Source organism: Aspergillus lentulus, assembly GCF_001445615.1.
Source record: "Aspergillus lentulus DNA, contig: Alt16, strain: IFM 54703, whole genome shotgun sequence".
NCBI lineage: Eukaryota > Fungi > Ascomycota > Eurotiomycetes > Eurotiales > Aspergillaceae > Aspergillus > Aspergillus lentulus.
The window spans coordinates 1,130,799-1,148,438 of record NW_028322113.1 but is presented as its reverse complement, the minus strand read 5'-3'; the positions used below and the strand labels follow the sequence as shown (position 1 = coordinate 1,148,438).

Below are 17,640 nucleotides of genomic sequence, written 5' to 3'. Positions count from 1 at the left end.
ATGGTTGTTCCGAACGGGTAAGCTGTTCTCCTCAGGCCCCAGGCTTCTGAGGGTTGCCGAGTATTTCCTATTTGGGACAGTCCTACCTGAGATCACTTGGGAGTTTGATGGTATGATTGTGTATAATATGAGAACATCAGAAGAAAGCCCCGTGTCTGGATCCGATTCACAGCTACCTAATGACTACAGATAAAGTAGCATGTTTGAAGAGACGAAGTCAATAATCAGAAGAAGAGCGGAATAGTTTAGTGCTGACTCCTGAGGTACGAGTGTTGGAGCATCATTCTGTACATAAAGAATCACGTCATATTTGTATCGAAAGGCGCATATAAAGCAAATTGAATAGCCCTAATCATCCTCAAAACGGATGTCTCTTTCCTTCTTCAATGTAGGCTCTTCGACATCCCGGTCACAATTGGTTATACTTAGAGGTTTCTCATCCTGGTCAGAAGGCTGTCTTCGACTTTGACCATCCACATATCGAATCAGGCTTTCACAGAGCCGATCGAGGATCCATTCCGGCTCTGTCTGCGACGCGAGCATCGGACTTGTCTCTCCAATCCAATCCCAGTTTAGCACACCGAATTCATCTTCATCAAGCACCACCCCCTCAGGACTGTTGTCAGTAAATCGAATTAGACGCGTGAATTCAACCCACTCTTCGTAGCTGTAGTGCTTCGGACGGCTTGCCAGGGCATGTTTTGCTGTCCGTCGAATTGCAAATGCGAGTTGCTGGGCCAAATCTTGACGAGAAGGACTCGAGTCGCGAGCTAGATCTTCTAGGGGTCTCGGGCGTCGGCTGGACTCACCACCATCATCCTGTTGTTGCCCTGGTTCTAAGTCACCAACAGGAAAGCCTTGAGCAACTCGTTTCTTTTCTGCTCGCCGCTCGAGGGCGGAGTAAATAACAGGCAGCCTTTGGAGAAAAGCTTTATACTTGGATGATTGTGGAAGAACCGTCCAGTCCGCAACTTTATCCGTGGCATTCTTGAACCAGGCAACGATTGTGTCACTCATCTCCGAGATGAGGGTGGTCATCGTTGGAACAGCAATGAGAGACCATACCACAAAGAACGGCTTTGCGGCGTTCGTTGTGGGAGTAAAATCTCCATATCCCACGGTAATAAGTGAGCAAAATCCAAAATATAGAGCATCAAAGTATGAAAGATCTTCTTCCAACTGCCAGAAAACCACTGCACCGCATGTCCACACTATCCCAAAAATAGCAATGCTCATCAATAGATTGTATGTCCGACGGAATATGATTGTTTCGTTTTGAATGGCACGCATGGCATCAAATCGGTCCTTTTCTTCTTTCATGAGCATAAGCTTCGACCGACCCACCAGTCCCTGGGTCCAGGAGCTGATACTGCTTCTGATGGGATGTTCACGTGAATAGCGAGGCCGATAGCCAATCTGTGCTGTTTCGTCAGAGTCGCTCGTGTGAGTCCCGTTCTCTGCCGGGCCACTACGATTATTTTCCAATGTAGTAGCACGTCTGATAGTTGCCACCCGCTTCCGCTCAATATGTTTGCGAATGACATTGTCATACTGGAGATCTTTGGCAAATTGATGAATGCTACCGACCACTAGACCAAGCATGATGATGCCCATCACGGCGTAAGGGAATAGAATGCCTCTTCCAATGGCATTTGTAGGCGCAATGTCACCGAATCCCACGGTTAAAATGGTTACATCCGAGAAGTATAGCGCATCCGCGAATGATATGTCTATGACCCTGGAAAAGATCACAGCACCGATCAATAGCCAGATAACAAATGACAGAGTCTGTAAAATCAGAGTTCGCTGACCATCGGTGAGAGCGAAGTACTGGGGATAATGTCCAAGAATATACCCCAACATATTGATGATCAATATGACGCTGAGAATAAAATAAAGGATTGCCGCGATGACGGCACTCCAGTAAGCCTGCGAGTAAAGTTCATTTGGTGCAATCGGGCTTGCAAATACATGCAGCGCAACGGTTGCCGCAACCAACTATTCAATGTAGAGTCAGAAGATTTGCGAACTCGAGTTGATCCACATCACTCACAAGAGCCATTGATGCAGTCCAGCAGATTATAGATGCGGGTAAAGCTATGATATAGCGTATAATACGTGTGAAATTACACAGCAGGAACGCGTTCCCCAAAAGACCCGACGCAAGTGAGGTAGCGTTAAGAGCAATGCACCTGCAGAAGTCAGCATACATTCAGCCGGGTCATCATGGCAGTGAACGATATCCTTACCATCGAGGGTCTGAGAAACCAACTTGCAAGGGGTTTCCAAGCGAGTCTTTCTGGTCGAAGAATATGTGACTTCTCCATGGCATGACCAAAGCAACAATTGACATGACATTTGCAAGGGGGCCAGTGGCAGCGGCGACTAAAGGTACCGCGGTAGATGCAAACCACCAGTCTTGAGGCTCATCATCATCAGGAGGCCTTAAGTGAAATTGACCTAGAAGCCATTCCCAAAAGGACTGCCGCCTTCGATGGTCAGAGGACTGTGGTACTTGTGAATGAACCGAAGCACCGGATTTGCGGTTTATTTGCGGCGCCATTCTTGCGTTTGCTTACCCGAAGGTAGGCAGAAAGAAACTGAACAAACATACTACTCCCGTATGAGAGCAGAAGATCCCATTTTGAGGTTCGAAAAGCTATACTAAATCGTTCAAGCGGGCCGCCTTTTTAAGTCTGCATCGCTGACTTGAGGAACTATTTAAATGATTTCTGCAATGACGTCGCAACCAGGATCCATAGAAAGTCGTCTGCGATCCCTGTGCGAATAAGAGTGTAAGATATGGATTGGTGGATGCATCTATCCACGAGAATAGCAGCGGTGGCTTGAAAAGAGGGACGTGCCACATGATCTGCAACGCATATGGCTTCGTCCCGTGATTCTGGTACGCGACGGCATCATCAATTCTTGTTGATGTTCGCTATTCTATGTTGTGCTGCAACATGGCCAGAACCGATCAGATGTGTACAGGACTATGAATACTTCGACTACGAATTAAGCATGCTCCATCGAATTTAAACTCAGTCATACCAAGCAATTGTGCAACGATGTTACCTAGGATGCAATGGGACGGCCAAGGCGTCTCCAATGACTAGTTACTAGGTAGTTAACTAGTTAACTAAGCTCGGCTGCTGACATAGCAGAACCCCCAGTTTGGACCCACTCTATGAGGCATCAACTCCGCCGAGCTCCAGGACATACTGTTGTTGTTCACCTTCACGTTTTATAAGTGATCTGTCTTGAAAGCGCCAGAGCTGGTCTCACTATGGTGTCGGAAGATGACGGCATTAGCCGTCGCAAAAGGAGGAAAATTACCTCTCCAAAAACAGCCCCTTATGTGCTCCGGTCCCTGTTAGACCAGGTGCCCTTGTCCGCCGAAGATCCCACGGCTGACGATGTCTACATTACCTGTGTTGAGTACTGGAGTAAGCTCTGAATTCTCTGTTGTGTGTTCCTGGAAGAGAAAGACAACTGACAGGTTCTGCTCCTCAGATGATAATCTCTACATCGGTACTTCCTCTGCGGAGATCCTTCATTTCGTCTGCCTTCCAGCGGACCCCTCTGACAGGTCGAACGAACCGTCCTTTATCCTGGCCTCAAGACTACCTATTCCGTTCTCTCAGAATGCACCATTGGCGACAGCACACCCCGGGATTCAGCAAATTGTTCTGCTTCCAACAGTCAACAAAGCATGCGTGCTCTGCAACGGGACGGTTACTTTCTATCTGCTACCTGAGCTCAGCCCGGCTTTTAATAATACGAAGGTCAACAACTGTCGCTGGATCGGCGGTCTTGACCTGAACGCAGACACAAATGGTACTGAACCGCCCGTTGTTCTGATTGGAGCGCAAAGTAGAATGATGCTGGTCAGGATTGGGGACGATGCTCGACGCATCAGAAACATTGAGTTTCCCGGCTGTCTCATGGCATTGCGAAGAGGAACAATTGCCTGTGCTGCTGACTCACATGCATACTCATTGCTTGATGTGGAGCATCAGCAAAAAATACCTCTGTTTCCTATATCCTCGTCTAACGAAGCGTTCGAATCGGGCCATGTGGAGGAGATGCCGTCAGCCCCGTCTCCAACGCCTCAAGGAACCCGTTCTCATGCCAGGAGCCCTAGCTCGAATACACTTCTTGGTATGCTTCAACCAAATCTGCCGCACCTTCAGCATAATCGGTCGCGCTCTGCGACGCCTGAACTCTCCCCAGATTCCGGGACGCCGAGACGATCAGTTTCGCAAGACCGAAGTCGCAGTGCATCGCCGCGAACGTCTATTGAAAACCGAGCAGGCGAGCCACAGCCTGGTTCCGTCAGTGACACAAAACCGCTTCCTCCCCTGCCGAAGCAGCTAAAACCTCACATTGCGTCTCCAACACCGTCGGAATTTCTGTTAGTTACCGGGACAGAAGAAAAAGAACCTGGAGTTGGCATGTTTGTCAATCTAGATGGGGACGTTGTACCGCGTGGGACACTCAATTTCCACCGCTACCCTGAGTACATTGTAATCGACAGCGGCGAAGGGAACAACCTTGTCGAGTCGAACGAGAATACGCACGATCAATACATCCTTGCGGTCATAGAGACAGACCAAGACGGGAAACGTTGCAAGTGGTTGGAGATTCAATCGTGGGACGTCGATCGAAGGGAGGAGGAGAATTGTAAGAGCTGGCTAGAGGTACCTACGGCGGAGGACATGCCGTCATGTCCTGTTGGAATCTGTCATACGATGAGCTCCAGCCAACTCGAATTTGGTGAACTGGGGAACTTGTTACAGATGGTCCGTTTGAAGACGCCCTCCTTGTCTCCTTACCTACCAGTGACAGATCCAAGGACCCAGGCTTCCATTGAGCAGCTTCAGAAGGAGAAGGAATTGTTCGAGTCTCAAGAGTTGACTGATTCCGATGGAGCAAGGAAGGGCGATGGGTCGTCAGAGCGGGGGTGGGAGGCGGAACGCAATAACGAAGAAGCCAAATTCGCCCGGGCTCTGGGTCAGGCTCAAAGCAGCTTGGTAATGTGGTCTGGGCGCCGGATTTGGCGAGTGGTTAGAAATCCATTGACAACACAGCTTGATGGTGCTTTGCAAGATGCCCAGGGGTCAAAGGAACTCATGTACGGGGATTTGAAAAGGGGTCCTATTCTGGATGTTTTTGAAGAAGTTCAGGCCGCCGAGCCGCGCTCTGAAGCCGAGTTCTTGGGCCTCAATTTCTTGAAACAAAAGTCAAGCCTCCTTCTCTTCGGTGACCTGCTCTTCATGGATGCAGCTGCTCGAAAGGGGGCCGCCATCCAGGTAACGGAAAGGGTGCTGATTACTGGAGGGTTGGATCCGCGGATTGTTCTCTTGTTGATCCCACATCTACGTCAAGAAGTCTTGCAGGGCCCGCAGGGAATCTGGATTCATGGAGGGCTGGCGCAGATCGCGGAGGTTTATCTACAGCGCCTGGAAACAGCAGACGAAAAATACAAAGACCTCAATGCTCTCGATGATGGAGTCCTGAACATGATCAAGCGCTTTCTTCTTTCATGGCAGCAGAAGAGGGGCTATGGCAGCATCGCTGATGAGACCTACGTCTTTGATAGCGTCGATGCAGCTCTGTTGCATTTGCTCCTGGAACAGAATTCTCAATTGACAATGGAGCAGCGTTCGGTCTCTCCAATCCCTGCGGAGCTGGGTAAGCTTGTTGATAACTGGAAAGGCAGCTTCGACAGGGCCGTGATACTGTTAGAGAGTTATCACAGACTATACGTTCTCAGCCGGCTGTATCAGAGCCAAAAAATGACCAGAAACGTTCTCAAGACATGGCGGAGAATCATCGAAGGAGAAGCAGATGTGGGCGGGGAGGTGACAGGGCCGGACGTTGAAGTGCGAATGCGCGAATACCTCGTCAAGATCAAAGACGCACAACTTGTCGAGGAGTACGGGTCATGGCTTGCTGGGCGTAACCCTCAACTTGGAATTCAGGTCTTCGCAGACAAGAACAGTAAGGTTCAACTCGAGCCGGCTGATGTCGTGAAAATATTGAAAGAGCGCGCACCCAACGCAGTCCAGGTGTATCTGGAGCATCTCGTTTTCGCCAAAAAGGTGAGTTCCAACATGCTTTCTTACTGTTACACGCTGTTCGAACGCCTAACATATGTAGTACACGCAATATGCGGACGACCTTCTCGGTTACTACCTGGATACTGTCCTATCCGTCCTCGAGTCCTCTCCCGCGGCCCGGGAGTCTCTTGCAGAATCCTACTCGACCTACCGCGCCCTGCGGCCCCCTAAACCGACGTACATGAACTTCATAATGGAAAACACCCCAGCCGAATCTTGGTGGCAGTCTCGACTTCGGCTGCTGCAGTTGCTCGGGGGAGGGAGCAGTAGCCAATTCTCTTCGATGCCATCGCCTTCCAAACTGACATATTCAATCCCTGCGGTCCTCGCCCGAATCGAACCCTTCCAGAACGAACTCGTCTCCGAGTCGGTGATCCTGGATGGCTTACAGGGCCGCCACCGGGAGGCCCTCCGCCTTCTCACGCACGGGCTTGGTGACTATGACTCTGCCGTTCGGTACTGCCTCTTTGGCGGGCCTCGCAGCACCAGCTCAGCAGGGACTGTCGAACTCCCTGACAAGTCACACCAGTCGGAGCTCTTTAGGTATCTTCTAGACGAATTCCTTCAGATCCAGGACGTGTCCGAACGGATTGAGCGGACCAGTGATCTCCTTGCACGGTTCGCCGCTTGGTTTGACATCAAAGATGTCCTGCAGCTGATCCCCGATGATTGGAGTGTGGATATCCTCAGCGGATTTCTGGCGCATGTCTTCCGGGTCCTAGTTTCGCAGACGCGAGAAGCGCGGATCGAGCGGGCGCTCAGCGCGAGTTTGAACTTGCGTATTGGCGCGGAGTATATTGAAGGAATGGAGAAAGTTGGTGGCTGGGTGGAGGACGACTCAGGGGTGAGAAGGTTGAAAGATGCTACAGCTGGTGATGCCAACAGCAATGCAGCAGCGGTGAACGTGGCCGATGGCGGAAGTGACTTCGGGGATATGGTGGAAGCTTCACAATCGGGGCTATGATACGTGCGTATTGACCTCATTGTATATACCAACCCTACAACGACGACTCTCGTAATGAATAATGCGCGTTATACTCATGATCACATCTCGCAGACAGTTCAATATGTACAGATTAAAAGCAAAGGTGCAACGATAGCTAATCTCTTCAATCCAGGTCCGGCACCGGTAACCCATTGACGATGCGAACCTTCCGGCCCAATTTATCCAGCGCCTCCTTGGAGTTCTTTGCGCGCAGATCAGCGGTTTCCTGATCGGTGACGAGGACAAAGTCGTAGGTGAGCAGGGCGTGGTCCTCGGGCACGTTATACTTCTTTGCGTATTCGGGGCCCGCCTTGCCGAGATCCACGACGAGGGAGTTCTTGACGCCGAAGACAGCGTCGGAGGTCTCGTAGGGGTCGTGTCGGAGGTAAAGAGCTCTGCCTCAATTCATAAGCCCCCGTTTCACTCTGCGGGTGGAGAAGGGGGAACGAAGAACAAAGAACATACGTAATCAAATGGTCGTACCCCTCCTTCTCGAACATGAAATGCATATGCGAGGGGCGATACGGATGCCGGTGCAGCTTCTTCAACAGCTTACCCACCGGCCCATCGTGCGGGATCGGATACGGCACGGGCGTGATCGCATTGAACCAGAACACGCCGTCCTTGTCGCTGCGCATGATGCAGCGCCCGTCAGGCCCGTCGCGGCCGGGATACTGCACGTCGTAGTGGCCCGTTGAGTCGGTCTCCCAGATATCGATCTTGACGCCCTCAAGCGGCTTGCCGTGTGTGTCTTTGATGGTGCAGACGACGAGGAGCGGCTCGCCTTTGGGATCGTGCGACATCAGGCCGCCCTGAGTGATTTCTTCGGCTTCATGGGTGTGGAAGGGGCCGAGGACGGTGCCTTCGGTTGAGCCGGGGGGTTTGGGGTGGTCGATTGAGTCGACGAGGATGGAGAGGCCGAGGACGTCGGAGAGGAGGATGAATTCCTTTTTTTTTTCCTTTGCGTTAGTTCTTCGTGTGTGTTTACTGCGAAAGTCCAGGGTAGATACGTACCTGTCGTACATCGGAGGAGATCTGGCCCACCTCCTTCAAGAAGGTAAGTCCGGTCATCCATTCCTGGGAGCTGAGTCGGGTCTCCCGGGCGAAGTCGTGGAGATGCGTGACCAGACGCTCGAGGACGTATTTCATGCGTTCATCTTCGCACAGCGAATTGATCCGGATGACGTTCTCGGTGATGTTGTCGACCGTGAGGTCTTTCATCGGGGGGATCTTGACTTGTGAGGGGTCCATGATGGAAAGGCTTGAATGGAACAAGAAAACAAGCAATCAACAAGTCTAAAGACAAGATGAATGCTCAAGCTCTTCAATGGGGCATCACCAGGTTTAATAGACCAGACCCATCAGCCCATTGTCCAAGGAGGCACGAAGAAACACCACCCCGCAATGACCACCGGTTCCGCAAGAGAGCTGAGGAGCCGATGGTTTGATGGGTAATAATTGTATAAGCAAGGGCTTGCTTGACCGACCTGGTCCATCATCGGTGTGGTCGACGAATCGGCAATACCCCGCAAAATCTATTATTTCCGAAGCTTCTTGAGATAATTACCTGAGGGGTAGTCTACTCTCATGCACCACCTAGGACAAGATCATCATCATCACCACTAGACTGGCCATCGGAATTCCCCCGGGCCTAGTTCCCCTTTTTGGCGTTCTGCCGACTTGTACTTGAAAGCGGTCAGCATTAGATAGCCAATCAGTGAAGCCTCAGGCATGACACTTTCCGCCTCAGGCTCCTCCATCTTTACATGCCGATCGGTAAATCCGATGGATCCAGGTTGCTTGCGGGGTGTCCCACTACCGACTTAGATGAGATGATCCGATGATTGTGATCATAAGCAAGTAAATCTATGTGGTTTTAATAGTCATTGTTATCTGCGCACTGTCAATCCTTCATCAAAATACAGGCTTACAGCTGTGTCAATGCTATCCCATCTTTGCTTCTCTTCATTAAACGGGTAATGTCTTTTCCTGCCGGTTAAGTCATAGCCGATGGAGCTCTCTACACGGACCGGTGGACTTTCGAGTTGCATGGTGCAGACAGTCAATTTATAGATAATATAGTCCAAATACAAACACCGAGGGATATCCGCTGAACTCGCTCAAACAGTACAGACTCAATGGATAAGTACAGAAATTGTTCACCTAATCAAACATGGATCTCGATGCCTGCTCAGATCCCCAGAAGTTATAAAGAAACGAAACCAAGTCGCAACACCAATAAGAAATGAGCTTAAGCTCTCACTAGCTTGCGATCTCGTTCTCGATCACTGTTCATTTGCTCATGACCATTTTCCTTGACCGCAGCGGCCACGCGCGCATGATGGTCCACGGTGTCCATGATCGCTTGCATGAGCCGGGAGTTGGCGTCTGGATCGTCGTCGTCCGGCACTGGATCGTTGTTGCGATTGATGCTGACGCGTCGGTCATGATTTCCCACCGCGCTACCATGGATCTCACTCATTGCACGTCGGGGAGCGGTATCCTTGAGCGACGGGGTCCCCGGCGCGGGTCCCCCCGTGGGTGCGGAATCTCTTCTACTGTTGAAGGCCACGCCGCCTTCCTCCTGTGACCGGTCGTGCTCTGGAGCGTGAACCACAGACGCTGGGGTCGGTGCAGCAGACGTAGTGTTCACTGACACGGCACCAGGGGTAGGAGCCGAGGCGGGAGTGTGGGCAGCCGGAGAGTCTTTCGACTGAGCGTTGTCTCCGAGCTCACGAGTGGTGCCGTCCGACCGCGCCTCGCGTAACTCCTCCTCCTTGACATCCTTCCAGGAACACTTGGCATGCTTTTTCGTGCAGCCCATGCATGCGGTCAAATTCTTCAAACAATCCATGTGGAGCCGACGGCAGCGATCGCAGGGTGGGAGAATACGCTCTCCCCGTTGCAACTCCTCCATGCGGGCAACCATTTCCATCTTGAACGGACCGCCATCATCCTTCTCCATATTGCTGGCCTTTGGGGGAGGCAGTAATGACGACGGCGTACTAGGAATGGCGACGGTAGTAGGTGCGGGGTTGTACATACTGTAGTCTCCAGCGTCCGACGCTCTCGGCCGCGGCCGTGACGACTGCCGATTAGCTGATCCAGTCGACTCTTCGTAGCTGCGCCCTTGCCGATCTTGCGTAGTGAAAAACTTTTTCATCAGCTCGGCACGTGTCGTAGGAGATGCGCCTTTGATGGAGGTTCCATTGATGATGGTAACATTGTCTGTGTTTGAGTGGGAGAACATAAACTGCGACGACAGCGCATTTTCCTCCATGGGAGGTTCTCCGGGATTCATACGAGCGGTATTCACTGCGACAAATCCAGTAGAGGGAGAGTGAGCGTTGGATGGGGGATTGCCATTGAGCGGGTTTGGAACCGCGCCAGTCGCATCGCGCCAAATCGGACTGAGCGAACGAGGCTGCTGTGATTGTGGTAGTTGATGGGGTTGGGGCGGGTGATGGGCCTTGAGAGAGGCGTCATTTTCGCGGCGCGTGACAATAGCCGTTCTGCGATTCTTCAAACGATGATTGAGCTGTCTAGCTCGAGCCGATACTGCAGTAAGAACACACTAGTAAGCTTCCGGTGCCACTGAAGGAGACCATATAAATGCATTTGAAGGGAGTCATGAAACCAACCTTGATCGGCAACTTGAATAATCTGCTGCAAATTCTTCTCCAAGATCTCCAGCGCACCCAATTCTTTCTCCTCGTCCTCGATGATTGGCTGCGGCGGGATCATCTTCTGTGGCATCCCGGATGCAATAAGCACATAATCTTCCTCGCTGATCTCAACGCGACACTGCTTGGTATAGAACTGGCAGACGCGCACTCCATTGCGCGACTTCTCCAGGTTGAACTGTTCCGGCTTGCTCTTGGCAAATTCGACGACATCCAACCAGGTGATGTTAGGCGGTTCTTTACCGTGCGACTTGAGTACACGAGGAGGGCCGTCAAACAGGCGCTCGAAACGCTTGATCAAGATGGGTCCCAGAGGACATGCGCCGAGGTTACCCGCGATACTTTCGTGGCGATGAAGTACGCCGTCATATTCGCCGACTAGGTGTAAAATAGCTGGCATAGTATCATCGAGAGAGACTAGAGGCAGATTGTCCGGGTACTGACGAGCGAGGTAGTTAATCTGGAGATGGTTCGAATGGCTCTTAGGTACTTTGGAAGCAATCGGATAGTAGTCGCCGGACGGCGACCTGGGCCGTTTGTTCGACGGCTCAACCGCCGCTGGGGGTCTGGACTCCATGAAGGCGTGTAACGTGTGTGGTCCAGTGAATCAGCCAGGAGATGAGGATAGATGAAATGATGAGAAAGAGGGTGAAAGGGTTGAGGAGGGAGTTGATGCTATCGCGGAAAAATCGACACTAGAAAACCGAGCCCTTGCGGGGATGGAGAGAATTAGGCGATGAGGGAAAAAAAGGTCAAATGGCGATCGATGGTGAGTGATGGCGGAGCATAAGGCTCCAGCTGCGGATTCCGAAGTAGCCACTGGGCTGCTAGGAAATCTTTCGAGTTAGGTAATAAGGAACCCCAACAAACAATGAATTATGGAGTACAGAGTAAGGGTGGGTGAAAAGAAGGCGGAGAGTATGCAAGACGCAGAAAGAGACGGAGCAGATACAACCGGAGAAAAGAGTTAGGAAACGACAGCAGCTAAGATGAGGGTTTGGAAAAAATGTTAGGACATAAAAGGGGCCAAAGAGAAACGGGGAGAGAGAGGGAGGAGAGGACGACAGGAGGAGGAAGAGGAAGACGAAGAGAGGTGGAGAGGCGGACGGGATGGCAGAGAGACAGGCCAATTAGTCGTAGTCGGGTATCTAAGCTGACAGGGAGATAGACAGCTAGGTAGTCGATAGGTAGGTACGGAGTACGGCCGGGAGTACTGTCATCTGTAGATGGGTACTCCGTAGATAGGAGGCATTCGGAGTATATTTCTAGCAAGCACAGGTCGGACAAAGAAGGATGGATGGAACGGACAACCAGAAAGAGCGAACAAGGATGAAAGGGCACTATTATTGGACCATCCCGATGGCCACAAATACCTGATGACGACGGGAAATGAAGATGGCGGTGGTGATGGCGCGGATGGCGGAACTCGACACCTCCTCCGAGTCCTTCTACAACTCTAGACGATTGTTGCCTTAGGCCACATATCTAAACATGGGTGCGATCGGAACAGTTTTGTAGGCAGCCTTATAGAGCAAAGATGACCACTAATTGATGCAATCAATCTACCGGCAAGATCATAAAAAGGAAAGAAGAAGTCTGACATCAGTCTAAAAATTTCCCGCGTCGTCCAGGCTCATTTTGGTGCTTTCCATTCGACTATGATGGGAAGCTGGATTTCTTGCGAATGTCAGGGAGCGGAGTCCCGCCGGCCTGTTCCGCTGGCCATTCGCTGTGGCTCGGAAAATCGGAAAAGACGGGTAATTACCGTACAGCCCAGAACTACCAGGTGCGCCTAGGCATCAGAATTTCCTCCAAATAACACAGGATCATGGAGCATTCGCATAAAGTAGGAGACGGTTGAATCTTTACTTGAAGGAGTAACATGGAAGTCAATAGGTATACTGTGTAGATAATCTATTAGCAGTCCTTGAAGCCGACGGTGACCCCAGTTGGCTAGAACCCCTTGCGGACGGACTGGGTCTCAACGGACCTGGCAGTCCCAGACACGTTGTCGGGATGACGCGACAAGAGGGATTTATCACTACAGCGTCCTTTTAAAGTAGGTTCATCCTCTCAGATGATCCCACGCAAAGTCGGATCAAATACCTTGTATGCAGATACCTTGTATGCCAACTGAGGCCACGAAGCGCAGTATATATTGATCATATCTTTAGAGGCCTCATCATTCAACAGCAGGAGATTCTTACTGACAACAAGGGAAAAGAAGTCGCACTCCGCCCGTTTTGTGTAACAATACAGTAAATGTAATACAAATTCATCCATGGAAGTGTTGCCTAAGGTTGCCCACAATAATGTTGGACATTTGCCTGCTCCTGCCTGTGATAGTAGCGAAAGCGGTATAGCGCGTAAATACGACGAGAGTATTACTGTGGTACGGGCTCGTATGACACAGAATATCAAGTAAAATTACCAGCGGCATACAGGAGGTTTCCTTCGGGCATCTTAGGTAGGCCCTCAAGGGGAAAAGGCTAATACGTACCAGCCAGAATGCAAAATGTCAAGTGACTAGGTCAAATTTTCTTGCTTCCACCAGTGATTAGTTTTGTACTCCATGTGTGGGCTACACAATCTGGACACGGCCTTAGGGTAGGGACGGCAATAGGGAAACCTATTATTACCACTCATTTTTGTTGACCCCTCGTCCCCTCTTCGAAAATCCCTCACTCACAGCTACCTTACTCATACTCAACCTCCGCCTATCACAGTTATCTTGCCTGTAGGTTGCAGGTGGCTCCCCTCACTGGTGCTACTCTACCCCCTCGGGTCATCCTGCACTTCACAGAGTCAGGGCAGCCAGCTTGAAACTACCCAGAAAGGTCAGATCACGCCCCTCTTTCTAATCTTGCCAACACATCCCGTCCAATTCAATCCATCCATCAAACCCAGATCCCCTCATTCTTGTTGTTCCGCGCACGTCTTCTTCGCGTCCCACCTCCCCCCCATCCCCTCTCTTCTCTTAACCTTTTTTAACATTTTATTATTAAGCCAGATCAGACCAAATCAAACTATTAAAAAAACAACACCAATTAAATAAGCAAATTCTTTAGATCAGATCACCAGGCAATCCAGGCTAGCCAAGCCATGTCCGAACGAGGCTCTTTCCGGGGTGGTCGTAGCCGCGGCGGAGGTCACGACAGGTCTGGCGGTCGTGGCGGTGGTCACTCCTCCCAGCACAGGGGTGGCGGTGCAGGTGGCGGTGCGCAACAGCAACAGGAGAAACCCAAGAAGGAGAACATCCTTGACTTGTCCAAGTATATGGACAAGGAGGTGAAGGTGAAGTTTAATGGAGGACGAGAGGGTGAGTTTGTCGCCAACTGATTGTGCTACTTGCCTACTAAAAATCGATTCTAGTTAGCGGTATGCTCAAGGGTTATGATCAGCTCATGAATCTGGTGTTGGACGATGTCAAGGAAAGCATGCGGGGTAAGTGACTCAACAACGTCACCAAGCTGGATGAATTGTCTAACATCGCTATTTAGATGACGAGGGAAATGAGACTACCCGCTCCCTTGGTCTCATCGTCGCCCGCGGCACTCTGATTGTGTTGATCTCTCCGGCCGACGGCAGCGAGGAGATTGCCAATCCTTTCGTCCAGCAAGAAGAATAGATTTGGCGAACGTATCAGTTTCTGTAAGAAAGTGAAAGATACTGGTCATCTTGTGTCGTCTCGTCAAGCTCTCCGTGAAGAAAGTGCGGACCTCTTGTGATACACGACGCCCGCGCTATCGGCTCCGATTCTGCGTTTCTTTGTCTGTCGTCCTCCAGAGCTCCTCCTGGAGGGTCATTCGTCTTCGACAAGTCAGTGAAAGCAATCGAAGAGCCAGTCCTCACCCTTTCTCATATACATCGAAGGCTTCTGCAGCATGAAGATGTGCTTGTGTAAGGTGGACGGAATTCCCACATCATGCGAATATGCGATTTATGGATGGCTGCATCTTCTGCGTCTACCTTTGATCCAGCATACATTGCCATGTATTAGATATACAGTACTTTGAACTCATGAATCAACGCACCAACATACCTCTCTCGTGCTTGGCAGAGACATGGACCATATGTAGTATCTTGGCTGACTAAATTGTGTTTGAGAAGCTGGTCTGGTAGGACCATGGATGGATCTCGGCCACCGAACACTTCGAAAGGCTTTACTAAGACTCATTGTGGAGAGTGTCTGCTGACTCTACCGACTGGTATTATTCCTGAAAGGAAAGGGACGGCTTCTTAGTCTCTACTGCTGATAGTTTTGCTTTCAGTGCTGCAAGCATTGGCAAAGTACATATAGTATGCCATTAAGACACACATAAGATATTCTTCTGGAAGTATCCTTCAATGGATGCATATTGCTGGAAGTGGTTTTGTTAGAGGGAGATATCGGAAATCCTCACCACATCCTACTAAAAGCCTCAGGCATTCTAATAGTATATAAGGACCCACTATCTACAACACCTCACTGAAATGAGACTAGATTCACCGACCCCTAATCATTCAACTTGGAGTTATATTATTAGTGTTACTCTGCAACAAGCCCAGAGCCTATTGGCTCAGGAGCCATCACCCTACTTGCCCCTATACCCGATATTGCTGTCGTCATGGATTTTCCACAGCCCCAAAGCTAATCGAGGTCCACTGGGCTAGGCTCAAGTACGAATACGATGGCATCGGGGCTAGAAGTGATTGGGCAAGACTGTCAATGGCATGAGAACGTATGGGAATTCATGGAATCATCCTTGTCCGATGAAAGTCTGGCTGTTCTTTTCGATCGCCCCTTGATTGTTTGATTGGGTTGGTTGATCTATGCATTGTAAGCGCTTCCGGAGATTCCACATCGGCTTCGTCATCATACTATATGTCATGATGTGATTGAGGTTGCCTTAAATATGGTCTGTGACGCTGGTAAGTATAGTTTTCTGTTCATATCATATTTCATCTTCTTGTGTATATGACTTTGTAAAAACAAATTATTGACTGACGAAATGAAGCTCTACCGTCTCTGGCCGGTGCTCTCGCTCTGTGCCGCCATCGTTATCCCAGATGAACAGGTCCTGAGTAACATTGCTAAGCTCGATGCGAACAAAAACGGTGTGAACAAGGACTCGGCATCCTTTCTCTCCTCCATCGAATCCTCCATCCAGGACACCGCAACCGACTTCAGAAATGCCCTAGACGAGGCCCTTGAGCTCGCCTCCGATGCGTTTACCACCCAACGGCTGCAGTCCGGCGCCTCTGAAGCTGCCTCCTGGATTACGAATTTCTTCGATCATCCTACCGACGCGGAGAATCTTCCCAAAGATCTCAAACAACTGCCGCAATACCTGCACCCCCGTCGCCCTTTCCCGCCTCACCATCCCTCCTTCAACAAAACCATCTACGAACTGATCAAATCCAGCAAGTATACCACCATCCTCGCCAAAATAATCGACGAGGATGACGAGCTGGTCCAGTTCCTGAACAGCACTGAGGCGAACCATACCTTCTTTGCTCCTACCGACGAGGCCTTCTCGAAGATCCCGCATCACTGTCCTGGCAGTGATCACGACCACGACGACGACCATGAGCACCACAAGATCCCCAAGGAGGTTATCCGAGCAATATTCCACTACCACGTCGCACCAGGCCGCTACTCGGCCTCCGATATCTTCCACAGCCACACCGTGCCAACCACTCTGAACGAGTCCACTCTGGGCCCTGATCTGCCCCAGCGCCTGGCCGTCCGTGTAGGATGGAAGGGCCTGACGCTGAACTACTACAGCCACATCGTAGCCGCAGACATCGTAAGCTCACTTACGAGGGATACCAACAAAGAACGCAACTGACCTACATTTACAGGGCGCCACAAACGGCATCATCCACGGCATTGACGCCATCCTCATCCCACCTCCCGAAACCCTCACGCTGCTGACCATCGTCCCCACCCAATTCAGCACCTTCACCCTAGGCCTCTACAAGACCGGCCTGGCAACCGCCCTCAACGAATCCAGCACGCCCCGCCACCACGGCGGCACCATTTTCGCCCCCTCCAACTCAGCCTTCAAGCACCTCGGCTTGAAGATCAATGCATTCCTGTTCTCCCCCATCGGCGAGAAGTACCTGCGCGCCCTGCTACAGTACCACATCGTCCAGAACAGGACTCTATACTCGGACGTCTTCTACACGGCCGAAGGGGAGATCAAGCCGTTTGGCGTAAAGGGCTTCACGCATCTTGATCTGCCGACCCTCCTGCACGGGCGGAAGCTGGCGGTCGACGTCGCCCGGTTTGGTCCGTATGCATCGCTGAAGATCAATGGCTTCCAGCGGGTGGCTTTTGCGGATGCGTTGGCCAAGGACGGCACTGTACATGTTGTCGACCATGTTTTGATCCCGCCTCGGAAAGTCGATGGTTCCGCGCCTGATTGGACTGGCAATGATGATGAGTTGACTGTTGAGGATCTTAAAAGCCGTCTCGGAGACTGGTTGGCAGAAGACGAGGACGTCGATGAGGTCGAAGTGATGCATGACATGTTGGCTCATGGTGCTGAGCTGTAAATCAAAGGACTGCCGAACGGTCGATTCTTGTCAGCAATAGTCGTCGATGATCTGATGATTATTCCTTCCTTTAGCGGCATCAGGCTGCATCTCCCTCTCGTTCTTTATCTATTTCCCTTGATATTAAAAGCGAGACTGCTATGCGAAGGCACAGAGAGGCTGATGTAGTATGCAGGACATTCTCTATAGCTAGTAACTTCAACTATATTTGTAAACTGTGTCACTTGAATTCTCGTTCGTATATCAATCACACCAATAGCTTCCAAATACGTCATGGTCATACGCTGCCAATAGGTTGCGGGACAGTTCC

At 50.8% G+C, this 17,640-nt stretch overlaps 6 protein-coding genes across 6 annotated transcripts; 3 read left to right on the top strand and 3 right to left on the bottom strand.

Moving 5' to 3' along the window:
* Positions 1 to 348: 348 nt before the first annotated feature.
* ALT_7851 (potassium channel family protein) lies at positions 349 to 2,563 on the bottom strand (the record flags this gene model as incomplete). The annotated part of the gene is made up of 3 exons (XM_033561073.1): positions 349 to 1,998; positions 2,054 to 2,192; positions 2,250 to 2,563. 3 exons carry the CDS (start codon positions 2,561 to 2,563, stop codon positions 349 to 351), a joined length of 2,103 nt encoding a protein of 700 aa, XP_033416964.1.
* Positions 2,564 to 3,286: 723 nt separating this feature from the next.
* Positions 3,287 to 7,086, top strand: ALT_7850 (uncharacterized protein; the record flags this gene model as incomplete). The annotated part of the gene is made up of 3 exons (XM_033561074.2): positions 3,287 to 3,446; positions 3,514 to 6,104; positions 6,163 to 7,086. 3 exons carry the CDS (start codon positions 3,287 to 3,289, stop codon positions 7,084 to 7,086), a joined length of 3,675 nt encoding a protein of 1,224 aa, XP_033416965.2.
* Positions 7,087 to 7,231: 145 nt separating this feature from the next.
* On the bottom strand, positions 7,232 to 8,358 carry ALT_7849 (hydroxyquinol 1,2-dioxygenase; the record flags this gene model as incomplete). Its single annotated transcript, XM_089600333.1, has 3 exons — positions 7,232 to 7,502; positions 7,573 to 8,066; positions 8,122 to 8,358. 3 exons carry the CDS (start codon positions 8,356 to 8,358, stop codon positions 7,232 to 7,234), a joined length of 1,002 nt encoding a protein of 333 aa, XP_089455226.1.
* Positions 8,359 to 9,358: 1,000 nt separating this feature from the next.
* Positions 9,359 to 11,367, bottom strand: ALT_7848 (Zn(II)2Cys6 transcription factor domain-containing protein; the record flags this gene model as incomplete). Its single annotated transcript, XM_033561076.1, has 2 exons — positions 9,359 to 10,665; positions 10,749 to 11,367. The coding sequence occupies 2 exons, from the start codon at positions 11,365 to 11,367 to the stop codon at positions 9,359 to 9,361; spliced, it is 1,926 nt and encodes a 641-aa protein (XP_033416967.1).
* A 2,525-nt stretch (positions 11,368 to 13,892) lies between these two features.
* ALT_7847 (U6 snRNA-associated Sm-like protein LSm7) lies at positions 13,893 to 14,418 on the top strand (the record flags this gene model as incomplete). Its single annotated transcript, XM_033561077.1, has 3 exons — positions 13,893 to 14,109; positions 14,163 to 14,234; positions 14,291 to 14,418. 3 exons carry the CDS (start codon positions 13,893 to 13,895, stop codon positions 14,416 to 14,418), a joined length of 417 nt encoding a protein of 138 aa, XP_033416968.1.
* A 1,363-nt stretch (positions 14,419 to 15,781) lies between these two features.
* Positions 15,782 to 17,330, top strand: ALT_7846 (fasciclin domain-containing protein; the record flags this gene model as incomplete). The annotated part of the gene is made up of 2 exons (XM_033561078.1): positions 15,782 to 16,579; positions 16,635 to 17,330. 2 exons carry the CDS (start codon positions 15,782 to 15,784, stop codon positions 17,328 to 17,330), a joined length of 1,494 nt encoding a protein of 497 aa, XP_033416969.1.
* Positions 17,331 to 17,640: the final 310 nt, after the last annotated feature.